The 26460-nt window shown below is 49.3% G+C and overlaps 1 protein-coding gene across 6 annotated transcripts in view; it reads right to left on the bottom strand.

Moving 5' to 3' along the window:
- The window catches only part of CUL9 (cullin 9), a 37517-nt gene extending 11244 nt beyond the window's left edge, over nt 1-26273 (bottom strand). For 2 of the 6 annotated variants that reach the window (XR_004285034.1, XM_032340038.1), the window contains exons 1-26: nt 26128-26271; nt 23765-24368; nt 23051-23205; nt 22207-22716; nt 21582-21717; nt 21241-21434; nt 20577-20982; nt 19960-20152; nt 17224-17431; nt 15987-16183; nt 15387-15604; nt 14453-14702; nt 14257-14362; nt 13470-13697; nt 13106-13196; nt 12814-12985; nt 10920-11025; nt 10486-10581; nt 10047-10222; nt 9447-9580; nt 8920-9099; nt 8625-8734; nt 8362-8544; nt 8062-8222; nt 7550-7778; nt 7266-7455 (exon numbers count right to left, since the gene is read on the bottom strand). Coding sequence is in view for 5 of the 6 variants with exons in the window: in XM_032340038.1 (XP_032195929.1) it covers nt 7266-7455; nt 7550-7778; nt 8062-8222; nt 8362-8544; nt 8625-8734; nt 8920-9099; nt 9447-9580; nt 10047-10222; nt 10486-10581; nt 10920-11025; nt 12814-12985; nt 13106-13196; nt 13470-13697; nt 14257-14362; nt 14453-14702; nt 15387-15604; nt 15987-16183; nt 17224-17431; nt 19960-20152; nt 20577-20982; nt 21241-21434; nt 21582-21717; nt 22207-22716; nt 23051-23205; nt 23765-24359 (5224 nt within the window). In the remaining variant the exon portion in view is untranslated. Of the gene's footprint in view, nt 1-7265; nt 7456-7549; nt 7779-8061; nt 8223-8361; nt 8545-8624; nt 8735-8919; nt 9100-9446; nt 9581-10046; nt 10223-10485; nt 10582-10919; nt 11026-12813; nt 12986-13105; nt 13197-13469; nt 13698-14256; nt 14363-14452; nt 14703-15386; nt 15605-15986; nt 16184-17223; nt 17432-19959; nt 20153-20576; nt 20983-21240; nt 21435-21581; nt 21718-22206; nt 22717-23050; nt 23206-23764; nt 24618-24748 lie in introns of all 6 variants that reach the window. The other 4 variants (XM_032340040.1, XM_032340036.1, XM_032340035.1 and 1 more) reach the window with 4 other exon arrangements.
- Between the last annotated feature and the right edge of the window lie 187 nt (nt 26274-26460).

Genomic DNA, 26460 nt, shown 5'->3' with positions numbered 1-26460 from the left:
GGGGAAGAGGGCCCCCAACAGAAGTAACCTGTCAAGCTTCCAGAGCTCAGACTCCTCTGTGCCTGCCTCCCTGGCGAGCCACACGTAATCTGGGAGCCCACCCTGTGCTTCACCCCACACCAGGCACCAGGCAGGCTCCACGAAAGAAACACCAGACAGAAGAGACCTGGGTTTTGCCCTCAAGGAGCTGACAGTTTATAAAGACCCACTAGGCTGCGTCTCTTCCTCCTGCTGTGTTACAGCTCAGGCAAGATGAGCCTGGATATCCACTCTTACTAGAAAGCAAGGATGCTGTCAAAGCCGGACAGTATCAAAAAGAGCGAGTCTGAGAGGTGCTTTCTGGCCAAAGATGGGGCAGTGTGAGCATCAAGAAAATAACACCTGTGCTGGATTGAAACATATGAAATATTTTAAAATTCATGAGTTCATCATGACATATATATATATTTTTTAATCACACTGGCTATCTCTTCGGAGGATGCTAGAGGAACCAACACATTATTTTAAAAACCGGTTCAGAGTAAGGGGGAGGAGAAGAGAATCAAGCCTTTCCTATATAAATCATACTTCAGGGTAACCAGAAAGTTGAGAGAAAACGTTTAACCTAATACGACAAAACCAGAATGGTGCAATCCGTACACCCTAATGAAATGACAGCTGAGCAATGGCAACGAGTGACCGCCTTGTGAGAAGCTGACAGGAAACTATACATAATGTGCAGATCAGACTTGCAACACTGAAACTCACTGATCCATCTTAAAACATCCCCGAGACAGGTAGAAGGACACGCTACCACCTATGAAATGCTCTTGCCCCAGAAATCACACCCAAATTGGCATCAATGTCTATATCTAAATATCTGTTTTCCAGAAATGAAAGAGACAGAGAAACAGGCCAGAGGACACTATGTGGATATGGTCAGCAAAATCCACCCTGTGGATGACTCTGTGTGGCAAACAATCTAGTTTCCTCTATAGACAATTGCAAGGGAGCAAAAAAGGAAGGCAGGATCTATAGATTACTGGAGATGAAAGGTAGAGCTCAATCAAATGAAGGTGTGGGCTTGGTATAGATCCCCAATTAATAAAAAACTAATTTTGAAAACTTGAGGCAAAGGGGGAAAAATATGGACACTTTACTGTCTGATATTAGGAACTGTTATTAATTTCTCAAAGTTTGATCACTGCAGTGCCCTTGTTTTTAAAAACAGAATCCTTGGGGCACCTGGGTGGCTCAGTGGGTTAAGCCTCTGTCTTCGGCTCAGGTCACGATCTCAGGGTCCTGGGATAGAGCCCCACATTGGGCTCTCTGCTTAGCAGGAAGCCTGCTTCCCCCCAACTTCCAGCCTCTCTGCCTACTTGTGATCTCTGTCTCTGTTAAGTAAAATAAAAAAAAAATAATAAAAAAAAAAAACCAGAATCCTTAACCTTTTAAATTTGAGAACTGGGGAAAGTGGGTGGGGGGAACAGAAAAAATGAGATTGGCCATGAATTGACCCACGTGTACACTGGAATTTATTCTGTCTACTTTTTTAAAAAGGATTTATTTATTTATTTATTTGAGAGAGAGAGGGAGAGAGAGCACACACAGAAGGAAAGGGAGAGACAGACTCCCAGTGAGCAGGGAGCCCGATGGAGGGCTCGACACCAGAACCCAGGGATCATGACCTGAGCTGAAGACAGATGCTCAGTTGACTGAGCTACCCAAGTGCCCCACATTCTGTCTACTTTTGCGTATGTCTGAAATTTACCATAATAAAAAAAAAATTTAATGAGGGTGAAGGTAAGCCATTCTAAAGAACTGATAAAGATTTTCACCAATACTCCCTCAATGAAGAGACTTCTAAAGGATATACTTAGCGGGGGATGCCTGGGTGGCTCGGTTGGTTAAGCACTGCCTTCAGCTCAGGTCATGATCCTAGGGTCCCAGGATCGAGTCCGCATCAGGCTCCTTGCTCAGTGGGGAGCCTGCTTCTCCCTCTGCCTCAGCCTGCCACTCTGCCTTGTGCACACTCTCTCTCTGACAAATAAGTAAATAAAATCTTTAAAAAATAAAAAGAAAATTTAAAAAGAAAAGGATATACTTAGGGAAGGAGACGGAACTCAGAAGGATCAAGACGCAAAAGGATTAGTGATGGAGGCAACTAGTATAATAGCAAATCTAAACACCAACCAAATAAGACAGTGATAATAATGATTCTTTGGGAGGTAGGAAAAAAAAAGATTGCCCTATAATATCAAAAAGAGTAACAATTAAGATTGGGAGTGAGAGCTGCAGTTAAGATTTTCTATGGCCCTGGGGTGCCTGGGTGGCTCAGTTGGTTAAATGTCTTCCTCTGGCTCAGGGCATGATACCAAGGTGCTGGGATCAAATTCCACATCTGGCTTTCTGCTCAGCGGGGGTCTGCTTCTTCCTCTCACTCTCACTCTTCCTCTGTATTCTCCCTCTCTCTCTCTCAAACAAATAACTAAATCTTTATTTTATTTATTTATTTATTTATTTATTTATTTTAGTAAGAGGAGTTTATTATTTACTTATGTTTAGGATTTTATTTATTTATTTGACAGAGATCACAAGTAGGCAGAGAGGCAGGCAGAGAGAGAGGAAGGGAAACAGGCTCCGCACTGAGCAAAGAGCCCAATGCGGGGCTTGATCCCAGGACCCTGGGATCATGATCTGAGCCGAAGGCAGAGGCTTTAACCCACTGAGCCACCCAGGCGCCCCATAACTAAATCTTTAAAAAAAAGATTTTCTATGGTCCTTTTATTGCTTGGGAAGTTTGGGGAGTGATGTTAACAAGTCAAACATACAGGTTACAAACATAAGGGTAATCAACTACAGAAACAGAATGTGTGACTTCCAAAACTGGTAGAGACCAAAAAAAAAAAAAAAGGAATCTTAAAAAATGCACAAAAATCCAAGGTAGAAATGTATCTATAAATGTGTTCAATTTATTATTCTTCTTTTAACTATATTCTTTTGTATATATAAAATATCTATAACTTAAAATTCTAAGAAAGGTAAACTAAAATGTAAGAGCTTAGAGGCGCCTGGGTGGCTCAGTGGGTTGGTTGGGCCTCTGCCTTCAGCTCAGGTCAAGATCCCAGGGTCCTTAGCAGGGAGCCTGCTTCCCCTCCCCTCTCTGCCTGTCTCTCTGCCTATTTGTGATCTCTCTCTCCCTGTGTCAAATAGATAAATAAGATCTTTTAAAAAGATCTTATTTTTTATTTTACAAAAATAAAAATAAATAAAATGTACGAGCTTAGCAACAGAAGCCAAATATATCATTACTCATAAAAATTATAAACAGACTAAAATTGACAGCTCAAAGGAGAGAGTGTTGAGTAAAAAACAAATTCTAGGTATTTACAAGACACCTGCCTAAAATAAGATTATGGCAAACTTAAAAGATACTGGGAGGTATTCTGATGAGTGCAGAATATAGCCATGGTTTTGGAAGTATCTCGCCAACAGACTGCTTATTAGTAGTGGCAAGGGGAAAATATTAACTATACAGTGGGGAGTCAACCCACCTCTTGATCAGGTTGTCAAATTCACATTACAAAAAGCAGCAGATGGAAATTGCATGCTTCCAAATGAAACACACAGAGGACATAATGTCACTTACTTAGGATTCTGGCCCAGAATGCATCACCTGATCTAATTATGAGGAAATATACAAATTTAAAATGAAAAACATTTAGAGGGGTGCCTGGGTGGCTCAGTGGGTTAAAGCCTCTGCCTTCAGCTCAGGTCATGATCCCAGGGTCCTGGGATCAAGCCCCACATCCGCTCTCTGCTCAGCAGGGAGCCTGCTTCCTCCTCTCTCTCTGCCTGCCTCTCTGCCTACTTGTGATCTCTGTCTGTCAAATAAGTAAACAAAATCTTAAAAAAAAAAATTTAGAAAAATTTAAATGGCTACACTTCCAAGGGTGTCAATGTTGTAAAATACAAAAAAAAAAAAAAAAAAAAAAAAAGCTAAGGTATTGTTTCATGTTACAAACACTAAAGTTCCAGACTGGACGTTGTCCTGGACTAAAAAATAATTAAATAAAAAATTCTGACAAAATTAGAAAGTGGAAAATAAAGTATTACACCAATGTTAAATTTTAAATTTTTGAAACTGAGAAGTTAACTATTATGTAAGAGAGCACCATGATTCTTAGGAAATCTTTATTCAAGTATTTAGAGGCAAAGGGCCAGTATATATGCAATTTACTGTCAATGGTTTGGGGAGAAAATGTGTGTGTGTTTGTGTGTGTGTGTAAAAACACATTTTACAAATGTATATACACACAAAGAGCAAATGATAAAAGTAAATGGGGCAAAATGTTAGCAAAAGGTAAACTTGGATAAAGAGTATGTGAGTGTTCTCACGTGATGGGTGGCTCAGTCAGTTAAGTGTCTGCCTTCGGCTCAGGTCACCATCTCAGGCTCCCTGCTCAGCGGGGCGTCAGCTCCTCCCTCTCCCTCTACCTTCTTCTGCCCCCACCCATCTCATGCTCGCTCTCTCTTTCTCTCTCTCTCTCAAATAAAGTCTTATTTTTTTAAAAAAAGAGTGAGTATTCTTTGTATTATTCTTACCATTTTTCTGTAAATTTGAAATTATTTCCAAATTTAAAAATTTTATGTAAAAGGATAACTGAATTGTTCACCTAAAATGGTTAAAATGGAGGGGGCACCTGGCAGGCTCAGCCAGTGGAGCATATGACTCTTGAACTCAAGCTCCACACTGGGTGTAGAGATTACTTAAAAATAAAACCTTTAAAAATCGGTTCAAATGGCAAGTTTTATGTTATTCATCTTTCACCACATAAAAGAAACATAATTACCATTCTCCCCTGACACGGTAAAAGGATAGAAAGATATTCTGGAAAAACCCTAACCAAAGAAAGCTGGTATATTATTAACACTAGGTAAAAATAGACTTTGAGAGAAAAACCTTTACTAGAAAGAAAGAAGGTCATTTCATAATAATAAAGTTTAATTAACTTAAGATTTTAAACCTGCAGGGGCACCTGGGTGGCTCAGTGGGTTAAAGCCTCTGCCTTCAGCTTGGGATGTGATCCCAGGGTCCTGGGATGGAGCCCTACATGGGGCTCTCTGCTCAGAGGGGAGCCTGCTTCCCACACCCCCCCAACCGCCTGCCTCTCTGCCTACTTGTGATCTCTGTCAAATAAATAAATAAAATCTTCAATGAAAAAAAAAAAAGCTTTTAAACCTGCATAGTCCATTATGGTAGTCACATGTGGCTATTTAAACGGGTTAAAGTAAATAAAATTAAACACTCAATTCCTCAGCCAAACTAGTCACATTTCAGTAGCTACAAATGGCCATCATAACTGAAGAGTGCAGAAAATAACTTTCCCATCACTGTAGAAAGTTCTACTGGACAGCACTGTTAAATGACTTTAAACTTTATTTTATTTCTTAAAAAGATTTTATTTACTTGAGAGAGAGAGAGTGGGTGGCGAGGGAGGAGCAGAAGGAAAGGGATAAGCAGACTGCCCCATGAGCATGAAGCCCAACACAGGGCTTGATCCCATGACCCCAAGATCATGACTTAAGCCAAAACCAAGAGTTGGATGCCTAACTGACTGAGCCATCCAGGTGCCTCTATCTAAACTTTAATTTTTAGAGAGAGAGAGAGAGAGAGAGAGAGAGTGCAGGGGATGCGGGGCAGAGGGAGAGAGAGAATCTTAAGCAGACTCTGTGCCCAGCACAGAGCCCAAGGAGTGGCTTGATCTCATGACCCTGAGAACATGATCTAAGCCAAAAATCAAGAGTTTGGACCTTTAACCAACTGAGCCACCCACCAGGCACTCCTAAACCTTTATCTAATAACATAGTTAAAAAATATATAAAGCAAAGCTGACCTGATAAAAAGTTTAAAAATGCACTATTGGGGCGCCTGAGTGGCTCAGTTGGTTAAGCAACTGCCTTTGGCTCAGGTCATGATCCTGGAGTCCTAGGATCGAGTCCCGCATCAGGCTCCCTGCTCCGCAGGGAGTCGGCTTCTCCCTCAGACCCCTCCCCCATGCTCTCTCTCTCTCAACTAATAAATAAAAATCTTCAAAAAAAAATAAAAAATAAAAATTCACTACCATAATGACAGATCTTAATACACCTCTCCCAGTAATCGATCAAGCAGACAAAAATGAGTAAGGTGACAGCAGATTTGAAAAATACAGTGAACAAAGTCAGTATGGTGGAATGTGTAGAAGCCTTTAACTGGCAGCTGAAGAATACACATTCTTCCTAATCACACACGGAACACTTAGAATATCTGACCTTCTGCTAGGCCATAAAGGAAGTCTCAAGACACTGCAAAGATTCAGAATAAAAGAAACCATGTTCTTTAGCCACAATGGAACAAGGGTTGAAATCTAAAACAAAAAGACAACAAAACGAAGAAAAACTGGCTTGGGAATTTTAAAATATACTTCTAAAAAAGTAACAGATCAAAGTAGAACCAAAAAAAAATACAAAATACTCATACACAGCATAATAAAAACTTAGGCAACATCCCAAATGTCCATCAACAGCAGAAAGGGTAAATATATTCATACAATGGAAAGGAATCCACAATACAAAAAAACAGAGTAATGATACAACAACCTGGATAGCGCCCACAGACATTACACCCACTGGAAGAAACTGGACACAGCAGAATATACACCTTATTATTCTGTTCATATGATGTTCAAATACAGGCAAGAATCCTTGGTGATAAAAGGAAGAAGAATGGTTTCTCTTGGAAGAACATACTAACTATAAAAGGACATGAAGCAGGACGTCTTCTGGGGTGCTGGAAATGCTCTGGGGGTGGTTATGGGAGTATATGTGTATATAAAATTCATTAAGTCATAATGAAGACTCGTGTACTTTACTGAAAACTATTCCACAAGAAAAACAAATCTAAACAAAACAAAACAAATTGAAACTGAATGCAGCTAAAGCAATGTTGAGAAGAAAATGAATAGCCTTAAACATTTTTACTTGGAAAGAAGACTCAAAGGATAAAAATTAAGTAAGCATGCAACTTGAAGTTAGGAAAAGAAAAATGGAACAAATTCATACAAAAGTGTAGGCAATGATGAGAGACACTAAGAAAGATCTAACCCACCTTCTCCCCCTTTCCTAGGAGACTGCTGTCTCAAGAGACCACTTTTCTTCATACCTACATACTCCTGTCCACAGCTCCTCTCCTCTTTCTCTCCTGCCACCCCAAATCTCACCCCAATTGCCTGTCCCTATCTCCTCACTCTGGCTGTAGAAATTGGAGAAGCGGTCAAGGGCATCACAGAATTCAGTGGGAAGGCACTTTCTGGGATGGTACAGGTAGCAGAGTGGGGAGACCGGCCAGCAGCGTGGTGACAGGACCAGTATGGAAACTGTTGGACTTGAATCTTCGATAAATAGTTCTTTCTCAGCCTCCTCTTCCTCTGCTTCCTCCTGAGAGACAGAAGGATTTCAAGGGCTCTTGGGCTCCCTTCTTTGGTCTAGTCTTTTGCTCTCCTATTCTCCCACTCGTTTCCCTTGCTCTTACCTCCTCTTCTTCCAGGCCCTGTTCCTCCTCATTCTCCTGCTCCAAGAGCTGCTGATCAAGCCGCTGGAGCTGGAAGAGGTGGAACTGGCGCTGCAGCTCCTCGGACGTGCTCAGGCTGCGTAGCATCTGCTGGGGGAGGCGGTTGGGGAAGCAGAGGCCAATCTGCTCCAGCACAGCCCCCTCCAGCCAGCTCGAGCCCACGCTGAGGAGACGGTCGGCCATGTAGTGCCTGCAGCACATGCAGAGTGGGCCGAGCCTCAGTGCAGCCGCTCACTAGGCCAGGGGTCCTGCCACCCCATCCAGAACGTAGGTTCCTCTGTTGCAGCAGGCCTGGGTCACAGACCCTGCCTCCCCCCTCACTGCCTGCTTCCTTTCCACCCCTGTCCCACCCATCTCTGTATCTTAATTTCTCCTCTCCACTGCCTCCTCCCACCTCTTCCCACCCAGCCTCAAATCTTCACCCTCTCTAGACTTTACCCCTCTCCTCCCCTACCTCTTAGACCTGCACTCACTGGTAGAAGTGCTCAAAAGTAGTAGCCAGCTCCAGGCCAGAAAGGACCATGATGGGCTCCAGGTGCCGCTGAAGCCGCCCCAGCATTTCCACTCCAGGGGCTCCGCCAACCAGGCCGCCCTGGATCTGCTGGTCGATGTGCCTGGCAAACTGCTCACTTATCTGGGGGCAATGGAAAGGGCACCGGCCAAGCATGAAGAGGACATGGAGCAGGAGAGGGGGTGGTGAGAGGAGTGAGAGGCAGAGAAAGAGGCGAGCGTGCACCGGCTGACCTGGCGACTGGGAGGCTGGGGGTACTCACGTGGGCAGCGGTGAGAAAGGACTGCTGGAGCAAGGCGCCCGAGAAGCCACTGCGCAGAGCCACCGTGAAGGCTGCCCGAGGCCCAAAGAGCTCTGAGCCTGCTCTCTGCAAATGCTCATAGAGCTTACAGTATCGAGGCACGAAGTCGGGGGCCCTCCAGGCTGCAGCCAGGAACCTGCTGACCTGAGAAGGGAGGAGAAGGACCAGCAGATGCCGCAGGCTGGCTGTGGCCCCGTCTCGGACTGCAGCTTCCTTGCTCTCACCTGTCCCTGCACCACGCTCAGCCAGCACTGCGTTATGTTCCTCAGGCTGCTGCTGGGAAGGGCTGCTGAGGGCCCAGGGCTCCGGTCCCGGGTCTTACTGTTCTTGCTGACTGTGGAGACAGAGGGCAAGAGAAGCGGCTCTGTTTCAGCCCTGGAGTGAATCAGGGGTCTAGGGTACCGACCCCTGGAAAGGCACAGAGCAGAGCACTCGGGGAGAGCAAGATCCAAGATGGGGAGGAGCCAGGCACCACCACTGCCGAGTTTCTTAGCTCGAAAGGCCATTGCTGGGACTTACTGGATCGAGTGGATGGCTCAGGAGAAGGCTCGGGTGGAGGCTCCACATGTACCAGCAAGTGACAAAGGCGACGAACTCGAGAGGCAAAGGGTGCTGCTCGACTCAGGGGGTCCTGAGAGCTCTGCCTTTGCTCTAAGTACTGATCCAGCAGCCAGCCTAGGGAGCTCACACCCTCTGCATCTAAAAGAAGACAGGTCAGAAACAGGTGTTGGGAAATAGGGGGACAGAGAGCCCAGGAAAAGGAGAGAGAAGGCCCAATTACACAAAAAAGTCAGAGGTGGCCGGGCCCGGGCTTACTTCAGCTGGAGTCTGGGTGGGTGCTAAGCAGGTGGGGGTGGGGTGGAGGAGAAGATTCAAATACCAGAGTCTCAGGGAGCAGTCCCTGGGGCAGGAAGGAGAGGAACACTGAGGTGACAGGCCTTCAGGGATAAAGACAGGGACCAAGAGAGCCAAGAGCATTAACTCAGGTGATCCCTGGGAATCATTATGAGGGGCTGGTTAGTGGGGCCAGGGGTCGGGGTGGTTACCGGGGGAGGTGATGTTCTGCACCAGGGGGCTGACCAGGGCCTCCCAGCAGGTCTTGCCCAGTGCTTGGGCGGCCTCATCATCAGGCAGGAAGCGATCAGCAAAATTCTGCTCGTGGCGCAGAACCCTGTTAAGTCTGGGGATAAGGAGTGTGGTCAAGGGTTTAAGGCACAGGTTTCTCTGCGGCCTCTACTCAAGTGCGGTCAGCTCCCACTCTTGTTGGGCTCGGTCCCCTAACCAGCCTGCTGCCACCAGCACACACTTGCCACCTGTGTTTCCCTTTCCCTCATGTCCTAGTTGCTGCTTTACCTGCAGAAGTCTCCCATCACCTACTTTTTTTGAAAAGGATTTATTTATTTATTTGAGAGAAACAGTGAGTGGGAGAGAGAGGGAGAAAGAATCTGAAGCAGACTCCATTCTGAATGCACAGCCCAATGTGGGGCTCAATCCTATGCCTGTGAGTTCAGGACCTGAAGCAAAACCAAGAGTCCAATGCGACTGAGCTACCCAGGCACCCCTCCCACCACCTCCTTCTTAACAGTGTCCTCCCAGTGTATTGCCCTCTCTTCCCCCCAACCCAGCCCCCTGCCTGCGCCACCCACCGGGGACAGAGCTGGAGGAGGCGCTTGCGGTCCTCTGCTATGTCCCGGCTCCAGGCTTGTGCCCGAATGGTATAGAAGAGACATGTCCGGCGACACAGCTGCTCCCGGAAAAGTGGCCAGAAAGTGGGCTTGGGGCCCAGAACCTCCACACCTCGAACCCGGGTGTCGATGCCGCCCTGTAACATGCAGACTCATCTACCACCTAAGCCACCCAGCCACCAAGTGCTACCACAAGAAAGCCAGGTCTCGTGCCCTGAGTTCCCCGGAGGCCCATGAGACATTCCCACATCTCTGGAACTCAAGAGGCTCCCAGGTCATCCCCCAGCAGATGCGTGGCCTGAGCCTGGCCCCCGCACGCTGGGGGACGCAATCACTGTGAACACCCTGTGCTACCCCTGTGCTAACATGGTCCCCAGCCCAGCCTCCTCCCTCACCCCACCTGCTGGCAGCGCTTTATGCGGATCTGGATGATAGGCCAGAAGCGGTTCAGGTTCTCCAGGAGGACCACCCGGCTGGCAGAAGGCATCACATTGACCTGATGGGGAGGGGAAAAGGAGAAAGGACTGTCCATCTCCGGCAGTGGGGTTGGAGGGACTACTGTGATGGTGTGTGCGCTTTACTCATGCATTGAGCCCACAAACCCGTGCCAGTCTGCTTGGTCCCCTAACCAGCTTGCTGCCAAGCACAAGCACTTGTCACACACACTTGTCACCTGTATTCCCCTCCCCTCCATGAACCCTGCTCTCACTGCTTAGGAGGCAAAGCCTTCCTGGGAGAAAGAACGTGGGAATCCTCCAGGGATTCTCTTCCAAAGAGGTCCGGGGACAGAAGGATGGGTAGCAAGATCAAGGTGGGGGGCACCAGGGTCCCCACCGTGTTGAGCTCAGTGCTGATGGAGCTGGCACTATCGCCTCCAAACACCACCACCCTGGCCGGCATGTAGCTTGAGTCCTCACTGGCCACGAGCAAAGTCAGCTGCCTGGGAGAGGAGAAAACAGTCCGTTAAAACTGGAGCCCTGCTTTTCAAAATGACTCCAACCCACCACTTCCTTCTCAGACTCCTGTCCTTCTGCTGCCTCCTTAAGTGTCAGTCTTCCCAAAGCCTCTGCTCTCCTCTTACCTTCCCTTAACGTGACTATTTAAAACCATAGTTTCAACCCAAAACTAATATCCTTATGACTCCAAATCCACACCTCTACCCCAGACAGCTCCTCTCAGCTCTCACACTATGTACCCAACACACACGTCCATGTCAGACTCCACAGGCCCCTCAAAGTCAACAGGCGTAAATGGAACCATCAATCCGTCCACAGAAGCCTGTCCCTCTTCCTACATGCCTCTCGGGAAGAAAACTGCCATCTCCCTAGAGCACTCTGTCACTGTGACATCCCCCATTCACAGCTTTCCTGTCAATGGCTCATCTGGGAGACTCTGGCCCTTGAGATCTGTCAGTCCGCCACCCTGTCGCAATGCTCATTCCCTCTGCCTAACTGAAGACATTCATTAATCAATGAGACCACACATAAACCTTCCAGCTCTCCAACCCAAACTCCCATAATTGCCAGGGTGACTTCTCTTTATTTTTTTTTTTTTTTACAGCTTTTACTTATTTATTTGACAGAGAGAACACAAGCAGGAGGAGAGGCAGAGGGAGAAGCAGACTCCTCACCAGGCAGAAAGCCCGACGCAGGGCTTAATCCCAGGACTCTGGGACCATGATCTGAGCTGAAGGCAGACATTGAACCGACTGAGTCACCCAGGTACCCCAAGGGTGACTTTTCTAAATACTACTAATAAAAAAATCTAGGGGCGCCTGAGTGGCTCAGTGGGTTAAGCCTCTGCCTTCAGCTCAGGTCATGATCCCAGGGTCCTGGAATCAAGGCCCACATTGGGCTCTCTGCTCAGCAGGGAGCCTGCTTCCCCACCCCCCACCCTGCCTGCCTCTCTGCCTACTTGTGATCTCTGTCTGTCAAATAAATAAATAAATAAATCTTTTTAAAAAAAATCTAGTTTTGTCTTTTCTCTTCTTTATCCTTTTTTTTTTTTTTAAAGATTTTATTTATTTATTTGACAGACAGATCACGAGTAGGCAGAAAGGCAGGCAAGGAGTCTTCTCTTCTGTAAATCCTTCAGTGGCTCCCCCAGTTTCAGAACAAAGCTCTAACTTCTTAGCTCACAAAACTCTCTGTGGTCTGGCTCTGCCTAGTTTTCTGGCTTTGTCTCCTGCCATTTCATGACATACACCCTACATTCCAGCCAAACACAGTCACTTAAACTTCCCCCAAACATGTCGTTGTGCTTCTTACTTCCATTTTGCACATATGCTGTCCCTCTGCCTGGACTAGCCAATGTCCTCTCTTTATACATCTTTATACAGCTTGTTTTAAAGCTCAGTTCATTTAACCCCTCCTTATGGAAGCCTTCTCTCACCTCAGGGTCTATGTTATTTTTTCTTACTCTTAACTGATTTTCCAGCTAGCTCCCCTACAAGACCACAAGTTCCCTGAAGATGCTACCATATCTTACTGTGCTCAGAGCCCCAGACTGGCCTAGTGCCTGACACAGAGTGTACATTAAACAAGTACCCATGGAAACAGTAAATAGGAAAGTTCTCAATATCCCTCAACACCAGGCACAGGGCAGTGACATCTGTTCCTGGCAGGAGGAGTCATGTATATGGGCGCTTGGAGAAGGTATACTGGGGTGTCTCAAAATATCCACGCATACGTGTGTGTGCAAGCACGTGTGTGTGTGGGCATGCTCCTACCTGACAAGAACGCCCCGGTGCATGTGCAAGGTGATGTAGTGGGAGCCGGTACTACCATTGGACTCCCAGTAGGTCTTGGGGTTGCGGTCCGTCAGCTTGCTGGCCCGGTGCGGGTTGGAGGACACCTCTACCTTCTCCCAGCACTTGTCCTCCTTCACCTCCACACTGGAGCCTGGGGGCGGGGGGCAGGGGTGGCTGTCACAGCCTGGTTAGTTGAGAGGGAAGATAGGCAAGGGACGGGGAGAACAAATACTGGGGTGCAGGCCAGGAGAAAGCAGATGGGAGCACAGACCCTGGCAGAGATGCCTGAGGAACACGTCAAAGAATGGGATGTTGATGGGTCGATGGGTCCGTCTGTGGTCTTCGATCTGGCCCAGCACCATCTGCAGCCGGAAGAGCAGAGAAAAGGGGCACGGGGAGGAGGGAAGAATATGAAGAACACAGAGAAACATGTATGGAGAACAAGCCAAGGGGCAAAAAACACTCAACCCTCTTCTTCACACATTTGGGCAGAACAGGACGATTGTTGGGTAACAGCTGAGAAACACGTGCCCAGATTTGCCGCCACTTGTGCCAAACAGGGACCCACAATGAATCCCCTTCCCCTCCTTCTGGCTTATGTTCTCCCTCAGCTCTGGTCCCCAGAGTCTCCTCACCTGAATGCAGCCAGCTAGGATGCTGGAGGTGAGGTTGCTGTAGAGCTGGGCATGTTTCTCACATTCTGTCACCAGGTCCCGGAGCTCACAGGCCAGCAGCAGCTGAGCCGAGTGCTTGTCCAGGACTTTGGAGAGGGCCTCCTTGGCTCCCAGGCAGCAGAGAACCACAGCGTAGTCCTTATGCATTGAGGCCAGGCGATGCAGAAAGCAGAGCAGCTCCTGGACGATCTGAGCCCAGAACCACAGGGATTAACGTATGGGAAACAAAGGGTGGGCTCCGGAAGGGACGGGGTGCGGGAGGAGCATGCGGGGGGCTTTAGAAAAGAGAACATGGTGGATGAGATTTGGGAGAAAGTTGAAAGCACAGGGAAAGGAGAGTAACCAAGAAGGTTGGGACAGAGCAGTAGGGTGCTGGGACCCCCCGAGCTGGCAGAGCCTGGGCACAGCTTCCAACACTTCTTCCTGCCGGGCCGAAGCTCTCTCAACAAGCCACCTCGGTGCCTGAGCCTCGGTCCACAACGCACAAACCCAGAAGTGTGGAGAAACACTTGGACTGGTGAGTGTGGGCTTCTCCTAAACCCAGAATCTAAAATCCAGCTGCACCCAAAAGGTTTATACTTCAAAGGCCCCAGTTCTGAGGACTCTTAGAGGACAGTCCTTCCTCTCTGCCCCTCTCCCTGTTCAGACCCACCTAGAAAGGCTGCACTTGACCATCCAAAGCCTCAAAAGGTAGCTGGTGCCCCAGAAGCTACCTTTCCCTCCCTCACCCTCACCAGGGCTCTGGTACCTCAGAGTCACTGCTAGGGCCACTGAGACAGTTGAGGCAGGGCTCCAAGACCTCGTGCCAGGGGAGGACCATTGCCTCAGGGTGATCTAGCAGCCGGGTCATGATCCTGGTGAGGGGAGAGAAACAAGCAAAGTCCCTGCGGTCTGTCGGCTCCCCCCACCTCTGATGCATGGGTGCCCCAAAAGGCCCCCCTCACCTCAGTGCGGTCAGCAGCAGAGTTTTGTTGGGCCCCGGGGCGTCCAGAGTCCTCAGCAACAGGAGGAAGGGCTGGGTCTCCTGCTGGAGGCGCTTGAGGAGGGGCCTCACGGCGCCCCCTGGGCCACCCTCGCGGCACAGCACCCGCTCCAAGCCCAGCAGGAGCTCTGCGGACGGGCCCCCCACCAGGGATCGGATCAGGCGCTCAGGGGACCCATCCTGGCCCTGGGCACCAGGGGTTTCCAGTGCTGCTGCCCGGACACATGCAAGGAAAAAAAACAAGCATGAAAAGGAGGCATGCAAATTGGTCAAACCGAGAACTAGGCAGGTCCAAAAAATCACCCTTCAGTTTTCCTCCTGTCGGGAGGATGTGTGTAGTTCGTACCAAACTGTGGGGGATTTTCTTCTCTGGGCCCAGATCTATAGCTAGGTGCCATCTGGGAAAAAGCTGAGTATGGCGAACACTGTCACATTCAACACAAGACATTTTTAAACTCATACAGTCATACAATGACCTGTTATTATTAAATAGTAGCTATGCTGTTACATCAGCCATTAAGTATAAGGTGTTATAACCACATCCCCCTACTATCTAGCCTGGTGGCATCACAGATTTGATTTTTAAGTAATTTCTACACCCAACGTGGGGCTGGAACTTACAACTCCAAGATCAAGAGTCACCGGGTCTGACTGCGCCAGCCAGGCACCCTGCATGCTGGCTTTAGACACATAATTTTCCTTACCTATTCTAGAATCTCCTCCTTTTGGCCAGGAAGTTCTACTTAAGATTTAACTTGAGCGCCAGAACCCTGATTCATTTCCTGGAGGTTCATCGCATCTTTCCAGGAAGGGGCTAGTACATCAGCCTTAGCCCTCCTGGCCACAGGCTGGCACCACCTGGTTCCTCGAAGAATTGACCCCCCCCACAATGGTACCTGTGCGCTCAGGACTGCCTGGTGGCTCTGAGTAGCGATTGAGAAGCATCATGAGGATGGTGCGTGTGGTAGGCATGGGCTCAGTCCCTGGTGCTATCCCAGAGTGCCTGAACAAGGTGTCTCTCAGCTCTCGGGTTATGATCTGGTCCCCCAGAGTATGGTGGTTGCACAGAAGCAGGTTGAGCAGGAGCAGACCGTTTCTCACTGCAGAGGAGCACCTGGGAGGAGGGAAGCAACCCGGGGAGAAATGGAAAGGGAGTGAACAGAAAGTGAGCAGAAAGACAGCACAAAGGGGAAGAGACTGTGGCTGGGGAGGGAGAAGAAGGGCTCCAGGGCTCCCTCTGAGGCCAGGACATCCGGTTCCCTGACCTCAGGTCACTCCTCCCAACCCCAGGAAGGAAGGTCAGCATGCCCTGCTCTCTCTGGGGCTCTCTCTCCTCCCCTTCACTTGGTCCCTCTTCCAACAACAGTCAGAGGGGGCCACCACCACTTCATCCAGATGTAACAACATAAAGGGAATTTCTGTGAAGCCCGTGAGATGTGGGCGGGGTAGCAGAGGGGCCTGGGGCTTAGCGGGAGTTTGGAGGGTGATGCCCTGACCCCTCTGTGTTCAGCATCAGGATCACGGCTGCAGGGACAGTAAGGAGCAGGCTCTCAGAGCCTGGGCGGGTGGCTGAGTCAATGCTGGCGAAGATCTCTCTGGTCATCTGGGCATCAAACAAAGGATGGATAGAATCTCGGCCAGAAACAAAAGTGGGGATCTCCGAGGAACTGGCAATGGCCAGCATCTTCAGTGCCTGCAATGGGGATGTGGAAGCAGAGTTAGCTGTGGGCAGGGCATGAAAGCCTGGCTGCTCTTCAGATGAGGAGCACCTAGCTGGCCCCTGACAGGAAAGAGCCTCCCAACCTCGTCCTGGACTAGCCTGCTCTCAGGGGACCTGTGCACCTGTCTGCACCGTTGCCATTATACTGTCGAAACCCACCATCAGCACCAATCTGGATAAAGCCTACCCGCCCTCAGGGACGCCGGTCTATACAGAGCACATCCTGCCCACACCTCCTATCAGCCAGCACTTGTGTCTGGAGTAGTCAGGAAGCCAATTCTTCTGTGAGCTCCCCCGAATGGGGCCCCCCGTTCCCCATCTTCTGGGCCCTGGGGGTGGGGGCAAAGCACCACATCAGGCAAGGGGATATTTTCTATGTAAGGGTACCACTCGGATCAAAGTGTGGAAAATTACTTCGTCGCATGCAGAAAATCAGTCTCTAACCAAACACTTCACTGTAACTAAAAAGACACAGGAAATTCAACATACCGAAAAACTCAACTCAGGATCTTCTCTCCATACTTATTCCTCCTCCCACATGCCCCCATGCATGGAGTAAATGGCCTCCTCCTCCCCTTTGCTGCTTGTTTTAAACCTGAGAGTCGTTCTTAAAAGTATGTTTCTCCCTTTCTTCCAAACATGCACTCAGTCTCCAAGACTGGACAGCTGGAACCTTCAATATACCCCCTGCATCTCTCATCCCCAGGTCTCTTCCCTGTTTTTCCTGGTCTAAATCATCACAGCACCTCCCTGCTCCTCTTTTTTTTTTTTTTTTTTAATTTAAGATTTTTATTTATGACAGAAAGAGCACAAGCAGAAAAAGAAGCAGGCAAAGAGGCAGACTTCCCGCTGAGCAGGAAGGAGCCCGACTTGGGGCTCGATTCCAGGACCCTGGGATCAGGACCTGAGCCAAAAGCAGACGCCCAACCAACTGAGCCACCCAGGACCGCCCCCCCCCCAACAACCTGTCCCTCTCGCCCATCACTCTCTCCCGCCAAGCCCAGTCCACTCACCGCCAGCCCAGCCTGCTGCACCAGGACAGAAGTCTTATATTCTTGCATGCAAACCAGCACAGCATAGATGCCGCCCTCCCTGGCAAACAGTGGGCGCCACTCGTGCTTGGTCATGAGCAGGTAGAGGAGGCGCAGGGCCAGCACCACCACCATCTTCTCTCCCACCTGGTTGGTCAGTAGCTCCACCAGTGTCTTCACAAGCTTCTCTCTTAGAAGAGACATTGGAGTTCCCCATCCCAAAAGTCACATCTGACTCCCTGCACAGTCCCCTCCACCCCTCTCCAGCCTGCTCTTCTCCTCGGGCCCTTTCCTCTCCAGGCTAACTGACTGCCTCTGACTCCTCACCGTGTGAAGGAGGCCTTGGACAATGTGGTCCCAAACTCTGGCTCACCTGTTCACATAAATCCATAAACTCAATGGAATTCTAATCACAATACCATAGGAAATAAGAACAGTCGAGAAATGTTTAGAAAGAGCAGCAGACCTGTGGGCTAGTTGTCAAAATATGAACTCGTGAAAATTAAAACTCTAAGAAACGATGCAGGGTGGATACAGGTCGCTAGATAAGGAAGGCATCCCAGCCAGTGAGAACTGCAAGAGCCACGCAACCCATAAGGTGGGGACACCCAAAACAGTTACAGCAGGGACTCTGCCTCACTCTGTCAGCACAAGGATACTGCAAAAAGATTTTAAAATATTTAGAAAATAAAGGGAAATATTTTTTATAATCCTGGAGTCGGACAGACCCATTTAAAACCTAGAAGCCATTCAAAAGTTTAAAAATATTCTGCCCTAAAATCCTAAAACTGTCTGCAAAGTGAAGAGAGAAGCAATGTGAGGGAGAGACAGTCCTTTGGAAATGCTGATCTTAGGGGGAAAAGCAGCACTCCAGAGTCCCTAGATTACACTGCGCATCGCAAGAAGGAAAAAACTGGAATTATCTTTCTCCACAGTGAGAGAGATGCATCTTGAGGAGGTGGCCTGGGAAAGTTCTGTCTTTATTTGTCTTTTCTCAAGAGCTTTATGATGACAACAACATGAATCAAATGGACTTCCTATATAAATCCCCTTCTGTAGCCAGGATTTACTATAAACAAGTTAATACCCATCAGTCATACATATGAATGGATATAGAAATGTAAATAAGAATGTTTACCGAAATGTTAACAGTGACTCTCTCTGCAAAGGGTTTTCAGATGGTTTTTACCTTCATAATTTTCTAACTTTTTTATAGGTGACATATATTATTTCATATTCAGAAAAGAGTTAGTAAGATTTGGGGGGAAAAAGCAAAATATACGAAATATAAATAACAGATTAATATCCAGATTGCCTACAAATCAGTAAGAAGAAAACAAAGATCCAGTAAGAAAATGGGCAAAGGAAAAGAACAGATTATTTACACAAGAAGAAACACAATAAATACATGCAAATATGCCTAACTTCACTAAAACTAAGAAATTAAAATAAAGATACCAATCGTTTAAAATTCTGCCAATCTGATAAGCAAGCAAACAAACAAAAAGATAATATCCAGTGCTGGCAGACGTGAGGAAAACAGATCCAGTAGAACACTGTATTTGAACTTGGAGATAATCCTATTTCAGAGTCCTGTGCAGCAGTGAGAGTAATGAGGCAGCTCTGTGTGGACAGACATGGAGAGCCCTCTCAGACAGAGTGTTGGGGGGAAAGTTGTAGAAAAATGTAGCATGATTACATAGATTTATTTTTTTTTTAAGATCTTATTTATTTATTTGACAGACAGAGATCACAAGTAGGCAGAGAGGCAGGCAGAGAGAGAAGAGGAAGCAGGCTCCCTGCGGAGCAGCCAGATGTGGGGCTCGATCCCAGGACACTGGGATCATGACTTGAGCCGAAGGCAGAGGCTTTAACCCACTGAGCCACCCAGGCGCCCTGATTACATAGATTTAAACACAAACTCAGACAATGTTCTATTTCCAAACACACTGACAGATGTAAACCTGGGGAAGGTCTGAAGAATCCCCAGCAGACTGACAGAGAGGGACTCTGTCTTTTCCCTCTATGCTCTTTTACATTCTTCAGATCTTTTAAAATGAGAACACATTTGTGTATAAGTAAGAAGCGGCTTAAAAACAAAAGAACATTTGAAAATAGAAAATAGGAAGGCATAAAAAAGAAAAGAGGAAAAGAATTCAGGGGCACCTGTCTGGCTCAGATGGAAAAGTGTGCGACTCTTGATCTTGGAGTCATGAGTTTGAAACCCACGTTGGGTGTAGAGATTACTTAAATAAAGAAGAAAAAAGAAAGAAGGGGGGGGAGGGAGGAAGGAAGAGAGAGAGAAAAAGAGAGGAAGGAAAGAAGGAAGGAAGGAAGGAAAGAACCCAAGCTCCAGGGCCCAAAAGAGCTAGGTTTGAATTCTGGCTCTGCTATCTATCATACTCTGCGAGTTAAATTTTCTGAAGTCCGTTTTCCCACCAATGGCATAAGCAGAGCATCAACTCTTCCTCAGGAAGGACAACAGAGAGGAGGATTTAATGAGAGAATGCAAACAAGACTTTAAGCACAGAGCCTGGCACAGAGTAAGTCCTCCAAGGATATCCCACATCCTCTGCTCGGCTGCTGGCTGCTCTCGGGCTGACCCTTCTTTCACCCTCAGCCTTTCAAATTCCCCTAGAGCTCCTTCTGTCCCTACCACCATCCTCCCCCAGTGGCAGCTTAACCCAAAACACCTTCCCTCCCCACATTCTAACTAACCTCAGGGATCTGTCAGGACGGACCAGAGGGTGGTCCCGCTCAGTGACCTCCTCCACGGCCTGAGAGAGGGCACAGAGCCCTGAAAGCTGCAGGTTTGTGTCCAAGCTGGAAATCTGCACGGTGGCCACGACCGCTGCCACGTGCTGATCCAGGGAGCTGCGCGGACCAGGACCCCGCAAGCCTCTAGCCATTTCTGAAATTGGTGAGAGAAAGGTAGTGGCTTAAAAAAACAAACAAACAAACAAACTGAGTCTCCTCCAAGTTGGAAGTCTTTAAAGGTCAAGCTGAGTTATCCTACTGATATTGTAATACATTATTCATTTCTGTAGCTTGCATTCAGAGCTTTTCCAATGCTGCGTGAGGGATTTAACAGCCAAACAATGAAGATGAAGATATTCTAGAAAACGGAGCCTCCTTTTCCACAGATACTGAGGGGAGCAGCAATTGGTTGGTTAGATATACTCAAGGTCAAAGGAAGGAAGATGGAAGGCATGCTTCCAGAGCATTCTCCCATGCAACAGCAACCATAGTCCATAGCTCTACCCGGACTATTTCTGTGGGGACTACCCAGGACTCGTTCCAACTTCTTTGCCCTCCCCTCCCAGCACCTGACTCACCACTGGCTGCCTCCTTCATCTCAGGGGGCAGAGCCATCCCCTCCATCACCAGAAGCTGGTTGAACAGCTGTGAGTCACTCTGTGCCATGGGGGGCTCAGTTTTTCCCTTGGCAGGTTCTGCATCTGCCCTTGGGGGCTCAGCTTTTGCTTTGGGTGACTCGGTCTCCTCCTCGGAGAAGGTGGCCTCCGACTTGGACTCCTCTTCTGCATCTAAGGTGCAGGAGTGACTTCGTGATGAAGACGAGATGCTAAGTTCATCGGGCAGCAGCCCATACTTGGTGTAGATTTGGGAGCTGAGCAGGTCCCTGAGGGTGCTGCCCTCAAACCGACTGCTGAGTACCTGCAGCAGACCCTCAGCCATCTCCACGGGCACAGAGAGGTCACCCAGGGCCTTGTCACCCAGGGTCTGTCAACAGAAGAAGGTACGTACATCAGGAACAAGCAGACACAAAGCTCCTGGGGACAGGAACAGAGAGGGTGGCTGGTTCCCACCATGCCTTGCATACCAGACCTCACAGCACTTGTCTCCTTCTCCAGCAGACCTCCCTCATACTCTCTAATCTCTAGTTCCAGCCTCCCCCTGAGCACCCCCTTAACTAGAACTCCCTTAGAGAATCCCACCTCCAAACCCACTACAAACCCAAGTATCTCAGGCCTATGATACCTCATCCAGGTTCTCCCGAAGATTCTGGAAAATTGGCTGCTGCTCACATATGTCCAGCTTCCTGATGAAGAAGAGCAACTCCCACCACTCGGCCTGAGTCAGGTATCCCAACTGCTCATTCTTCTGAGGCTCAGGCTGGAGGTACGGCAAAGAGTAGAGCCCATCCAGAGGTTTCCAGTCCCAGGAGGGAAGTGCTGATGATACAGGAACAGGACTGTCATCATTCAGCAGGAACAGAGGGCATTTCTGAATCTCTGGGACAGCTCCTGGTCAGGAGTGGCTACATCCCATTCCTACTCCCCTGTTAAGAGACATGCTATCCACTTCCCTCAAAGGCTCACCTGTGCCCAACAGAGGAGCCCCGGACCCCTTCTCCACAGCTCCTGAAGCAGCGTCCTCGGCAGCTTCCTCAGGGCCCAGGATCTCTAGCATGTGCCAGTGTACCCAGTAGGTGCGGCCGGTTGACTGCCAGAAGACCTGGTATGGAGGAAGCAAGAAAGAGGCAAAGAAGAGGCTTCTGAGCCCTGGGTGGTGTAGGCTTGGGAGGACAAGGCTGGGCCCAAAGCGGGGACACCTGGTCCTCAGATGCATAGCTGGCTAGCTTCAAAAAGCCTCCGTAGAGCAAAAGGCTCCCTTCCACTATGGGATAGGCCCTGCCACTCATCTCCTAACCCTGATGGCCAATGCTCTGACACTCCCTCCCAGCCAACTCCCTGGGTGGAGGAGCAGGGAGTGTCTCCAGGTACCAGCTCTGCTTCCTGGGTGTAAGTCTCTGCTTGGCCCCACAGCCCACCGCATTTTCTCAGCCCTCCAAATTTTCCCAAGCCCTTCTCAATTGCTGACCCCCTTTAATCATTCCAATCTGCACAGGAGTTTTCTCGGGGGAGGGGATGGCCTGCGAGGGACCCCTGCTTGGAAGCCCCAGTTATGATCCCCCCAGCTAGTTTCCCATGCACCCTCGCTCACCTGCACGGGGGGCACGCCATTGTTGCTCTGGCGGAACTCGCCCTCGTCCCCAGCGCTGACCTCCTCATAGTCATCCAGCATGCGCACTCGCATCCCCGCCTGCAGCGTCTCTCGCACGTACTCACCATAGCCACAGCGGCTCGAGAATTCAGAGCGTTGGCGGAAGATCCGCTCTTGCCTTCTGGGGGCAGCAACCATGGTGGGGAGCAAAAGGCTAGGGCCTGAAAGGCAGGGCTGAAAGATGGACCGGGTGGGCCGTGGCAGCAACGTGCTCTGTTCGCTGAGGTTCCGGGCCCAGCCCATGCTCCGCACCAGCTCAGAGATGAGGTTACCCACAGCCATACTGAACTCCAGCTCCCGCTGCCCCCGGCTTTTCTCCTGGCCGAACTCCCTAGAGGACAGGGAGCCTCGGTCGCCAGCCCCGGGCTCTGGGCTGTTATTCAGCTGATCCAGCAGGGAGGTGACACACAGGTAGCGTTTTACCAGGGAGAAGAGCAGCTTTCCTGGGATCTGTAGGACACAGTCTGTGGTGTAGGTTCATCTTCTCCCAGCTTCAGTCCCTCTCCTTTCCCCATAATATCATTCTCTACAGAGAAATACGAATGCCTATCCCCACACTTTGAGAAGGTCTCAAAATGTGATTTATAGGACGCACAAGGAGTGTCTTCAAAGAGAGATTCCTGGGTTCTAATCTGAGAAATTCTGAGTGGGGAAGCAAGCACGACCCTTCATTTTAACAAATTCCCCAAGTGGCCCTGGGGCGGATGCATGATCCCGAACCACGTTTTGAGAAGCGATGCCCTTGGCCTTGTACATGGCATTTCCCCCACAGCTGCCGGAGTACCTGAGGCAGATGAATGCCCTCAAAGGCCATGCAGTGCTCCTCAGAGGAGGTGGTCTCTGCAAACAGCTCCAGCAAAGTATAGCGGCTGTCAAAATCCATGTGCTGCTCGATGCCATCTTGCTGGCTCAGTGACAGAAGGACGTGAGCCCGACTCCCTGTAATCCACACCCAATCTTATCTTCTCCTCAATCCCCAAGACTTTCCCCTGCCTTTCCTAGACTATCTAACCCCTACCCTAGAGGTTTCCAAACTTGTGACGGAGGCTCACGGTAAGGCATATAATTTCCATGGTAACCCGATACAAATATACACGCATATGACCAAAACGTATATTTTATGCCACAAAACTTACCTTACCAAGTGCTACCTGCTAGTTATTTTACATTAAAAAACATGTTGGTTGTAATCCACCAAACTGATGTCACAATCAATGAATAAATCTCAACTGACCGTTTAAAAATATAAGCTTATCTTATTCTCTTTTCTGCCACTGCACTGAGAATGGACAGATAAACAGGATACTATTATTTTATTCTATTTCTATACCTGTAATAGCTTATTAAGCTTTTTTTTTTTGGTGGGGGGGGCAATGAATTGGTATTCACCAAATATTAGGTGTTCTTCCAGAGTTGGAAAATCCCTCTTCTTTCTGTTCTTACTCCTTGTGGCCCCATTCTCTCCAGTGCTTTCCTTCTTCCCCTGGCTGTCTCTTACCAGCATCGTGGGCTGCCAGAGCCTGTAGCATCTTGCCCGCACTCCGACGGATCTGAGGCTCAGGGTTGCATAACATGTGCATGAGCAGGTCCAGGGCTCCCGTCTCCCTGAAGACCCCAGTGAGGGGCCCGATGCTGGCATAGGCACTGAGCACATGGATGGTGTGAAGCACAGCGGCTGTGAGGCTCGAGGTCCCACCTTCTGCCAGCTGCCTGGCAGCCCTGCGCACCAGCGCCCGCACATCAGCCTCCATCTCTCCCATCGCTGTGTCATCCAGACCTCCTGGATCTCGGGGAAAGCTTCCTGAACCCCCAGCTGGTTCATGCTGAGGTCCCTTAGATAGTGCCCGCTCACCTAACAGCATGGGGCAGTTGGCGTAGACTTCGGGGGCTGACAGCCACATGAGGATGTGTTCTGTCTTGCCCTCTTCCACACCCACTCTGCCCACTTCCCCACACTTCAGAACACTCCATCGGATCAGGTATTCAGGATGCCCATCGTGCCCAGGCCGCTGTCGAATAAGCTCTTCAGGATAGGCCTGCAGCCGGGGCCCCAAGGGTACCATGAGGTCCCCGGTGCGCCGTTCCCCCACCATCCTGACCTCCTGGGACACACAAGGAGAAAGATAAAGGCAATGAGGGCAAGGGAAAAGACTACATGGAGGGGACAGAACCTTGAGACACAGATCGGGTGCAGGGTGACTGGTAAGCTGCCTGGTGGAACTTAAGAGAAAAACCCCAGAATGAGATGGAATACATAACTTGGAAATAGCAAGAGGATGAAATGAAGAGGTTTAAGAAATGGAAGAGGTTATGAAACAGGGTAAGAACAAAAAGGTCACAAAAAGAGTGAACTTAAGAGAAAAACCCCAAAATGGGATGGAATACATAACTTGGAAATAGCAAGAGGATGAAATGAAGGGGTTTAAGAAATGGAAGAGGTTATGAAACAGGGTAAGAAGAAAAAGGTCACAAAAAGAGTGACAGCTAAGTAGGACAGTCTGGGCAAAAAAGCAGGGTGGCCATGGGATACAGATCAAGACTTCGAAAGATAACAGGGCTGAGCAGGCACGACAGCAGCAAGGAAGACAGTGGAGCCAGAGCAAATGAGGAAAGTGAGGGTAGAGGAGAGGCAGGACAGGGAGTAAAAATGACAGCATAAAGCTGAAATATGGATATAAAGGAGTGGGCCATGGCAGATAGAATAGAGACAAAAGAAGGGTGGGAGGTGGGCCCCCACATCCAGATGGCTGGATGGGGAAAGTGTTTCAGGGTATTGTGAGCAGGAGAGGGGCCAAGAAGGCCAAATAAAATTATGGGAAAAAAAGACCAGGTTCCACCTGGCACGTAAGTTGTATGTCCGGCAGGGGTCTAAGGTAGATAGATACAGAGGTGGTAATCATGGAGCTGAAGGGTAAGAAATGAGGTCAGGAGATGGTGAAGATGTTAGAGAGGCAATATAGCACAGGTGAGACTCAGGTGTGAGTCTGAATTCTGGCTCTTGCATTTATTCCGTGAATACTTTTGGACAACCCTTCACCTCTGAACCTCAGTTCCCTCCTCTGTAACATGGTGATCGTATTGTAATGTTGTAGAAACTGAGTAAGATCATGTAGGTAGATCACCTAGAACAGCTGCTAGCACACAGTGAGAGCTCCCTAAACACAACCTAATATTATTCTTAGCTGGAGAAGGAAGGGGCAGGCCTCAGAAAAATTGTTATTAAGCCGGAAGATGATAAATGGGAATAGGAAGACAGCTATGCTGGCGATCAGTTAAAGTTACGTGTGGTATGTAGCAGTATGGGGTTAACTGGGGAGTGGTAAAAGTAGGAATACGGGGCATAAAAGATGACAGAAGAAAGGCGTGAAACGGAAGGGAAACATGGGATGTGGACCTCCATAGGGGCAGGGGTCCGGGTGGTATGGGGGAGGGGGAGAAAGACGGGAAAGTAATCGGAGATGTGGCGATAGAAAAATGATGAGCAGGGTGAAGTAAAACAACTGACAGGCCTAAATTTGGGGTATGGAGGGGAGAAGAGGGAAATTATCATGGGCCCAGAATAGGAGCAGAAAACTAAGGTGTGGAGGTGAGGTCTGGACCTGGAGATGAGACAGGAGGTAGACGCAGGTAGCAAGGTCAGGCCCAAGCTTGCAGACCATCAGGGGTGCGGGAGGCCACTAGGGAAGCGGAAGGGCTTTGGGGGGCGGGGTGAGGAGGAGGGGCGCGGTCCGAGGAGGCTGACAGGACCGGGCGAATCTCGGAGAGCAAGCCCTGGTTCTCCTCATCAGCCCCAGGAGAGCGGGTCAGGGAGGGGGAAGGGGACGCGTCACGGACCAGGTCGCCGCAAGACTCTCCTCTCACCTCCCACCGCCCGGCTTGGCCCTCGCTGGGAGCCAGCGGCCGGTCCCGCCGTCCTGGCCCCGCCTCCTCAGCTGCTCCCTTCCGGGTCACACGGCCAGGGCGGGCGCGGCCCGGCTTCTACGGGGGCCCCAGCAGCCCACACCCGAGCGTGGCGGAAGGACGCGCGAGTGGAGCATGCGTAGTGGCCGCGCCGCTGCGCGCGGGGCGCGCTTCAGGCGGGGCTCACGCTCACAGTCACAGCCCGCGCTCACAGTCACGTTGCTCCTCGCCGCAGGAGTACGCAGCCCTTTCCATCACCTTGGAAGCCCCCGTCGCATCCCGTGGGTTGGCCTT

The sequence above is a fragment of the Mustela erminea genome, chromosome 4, assembly GCF_009829155.1.
Source record: "Mustela erminea isolate mMusErm1 chromosome 4, mMusErm1.Pri, whole genome shotgun sequence".
NCBI classification, from domain to species: domain Eukaryota; kingdom Metazoa; phylum Chordata; class Mammalia; order Carnivora; family Mustelidae; genus Mustela; species Mustela erminea.
This window is presented reverse-complemented; position numbering and strand designations above follow the sequence as displayed.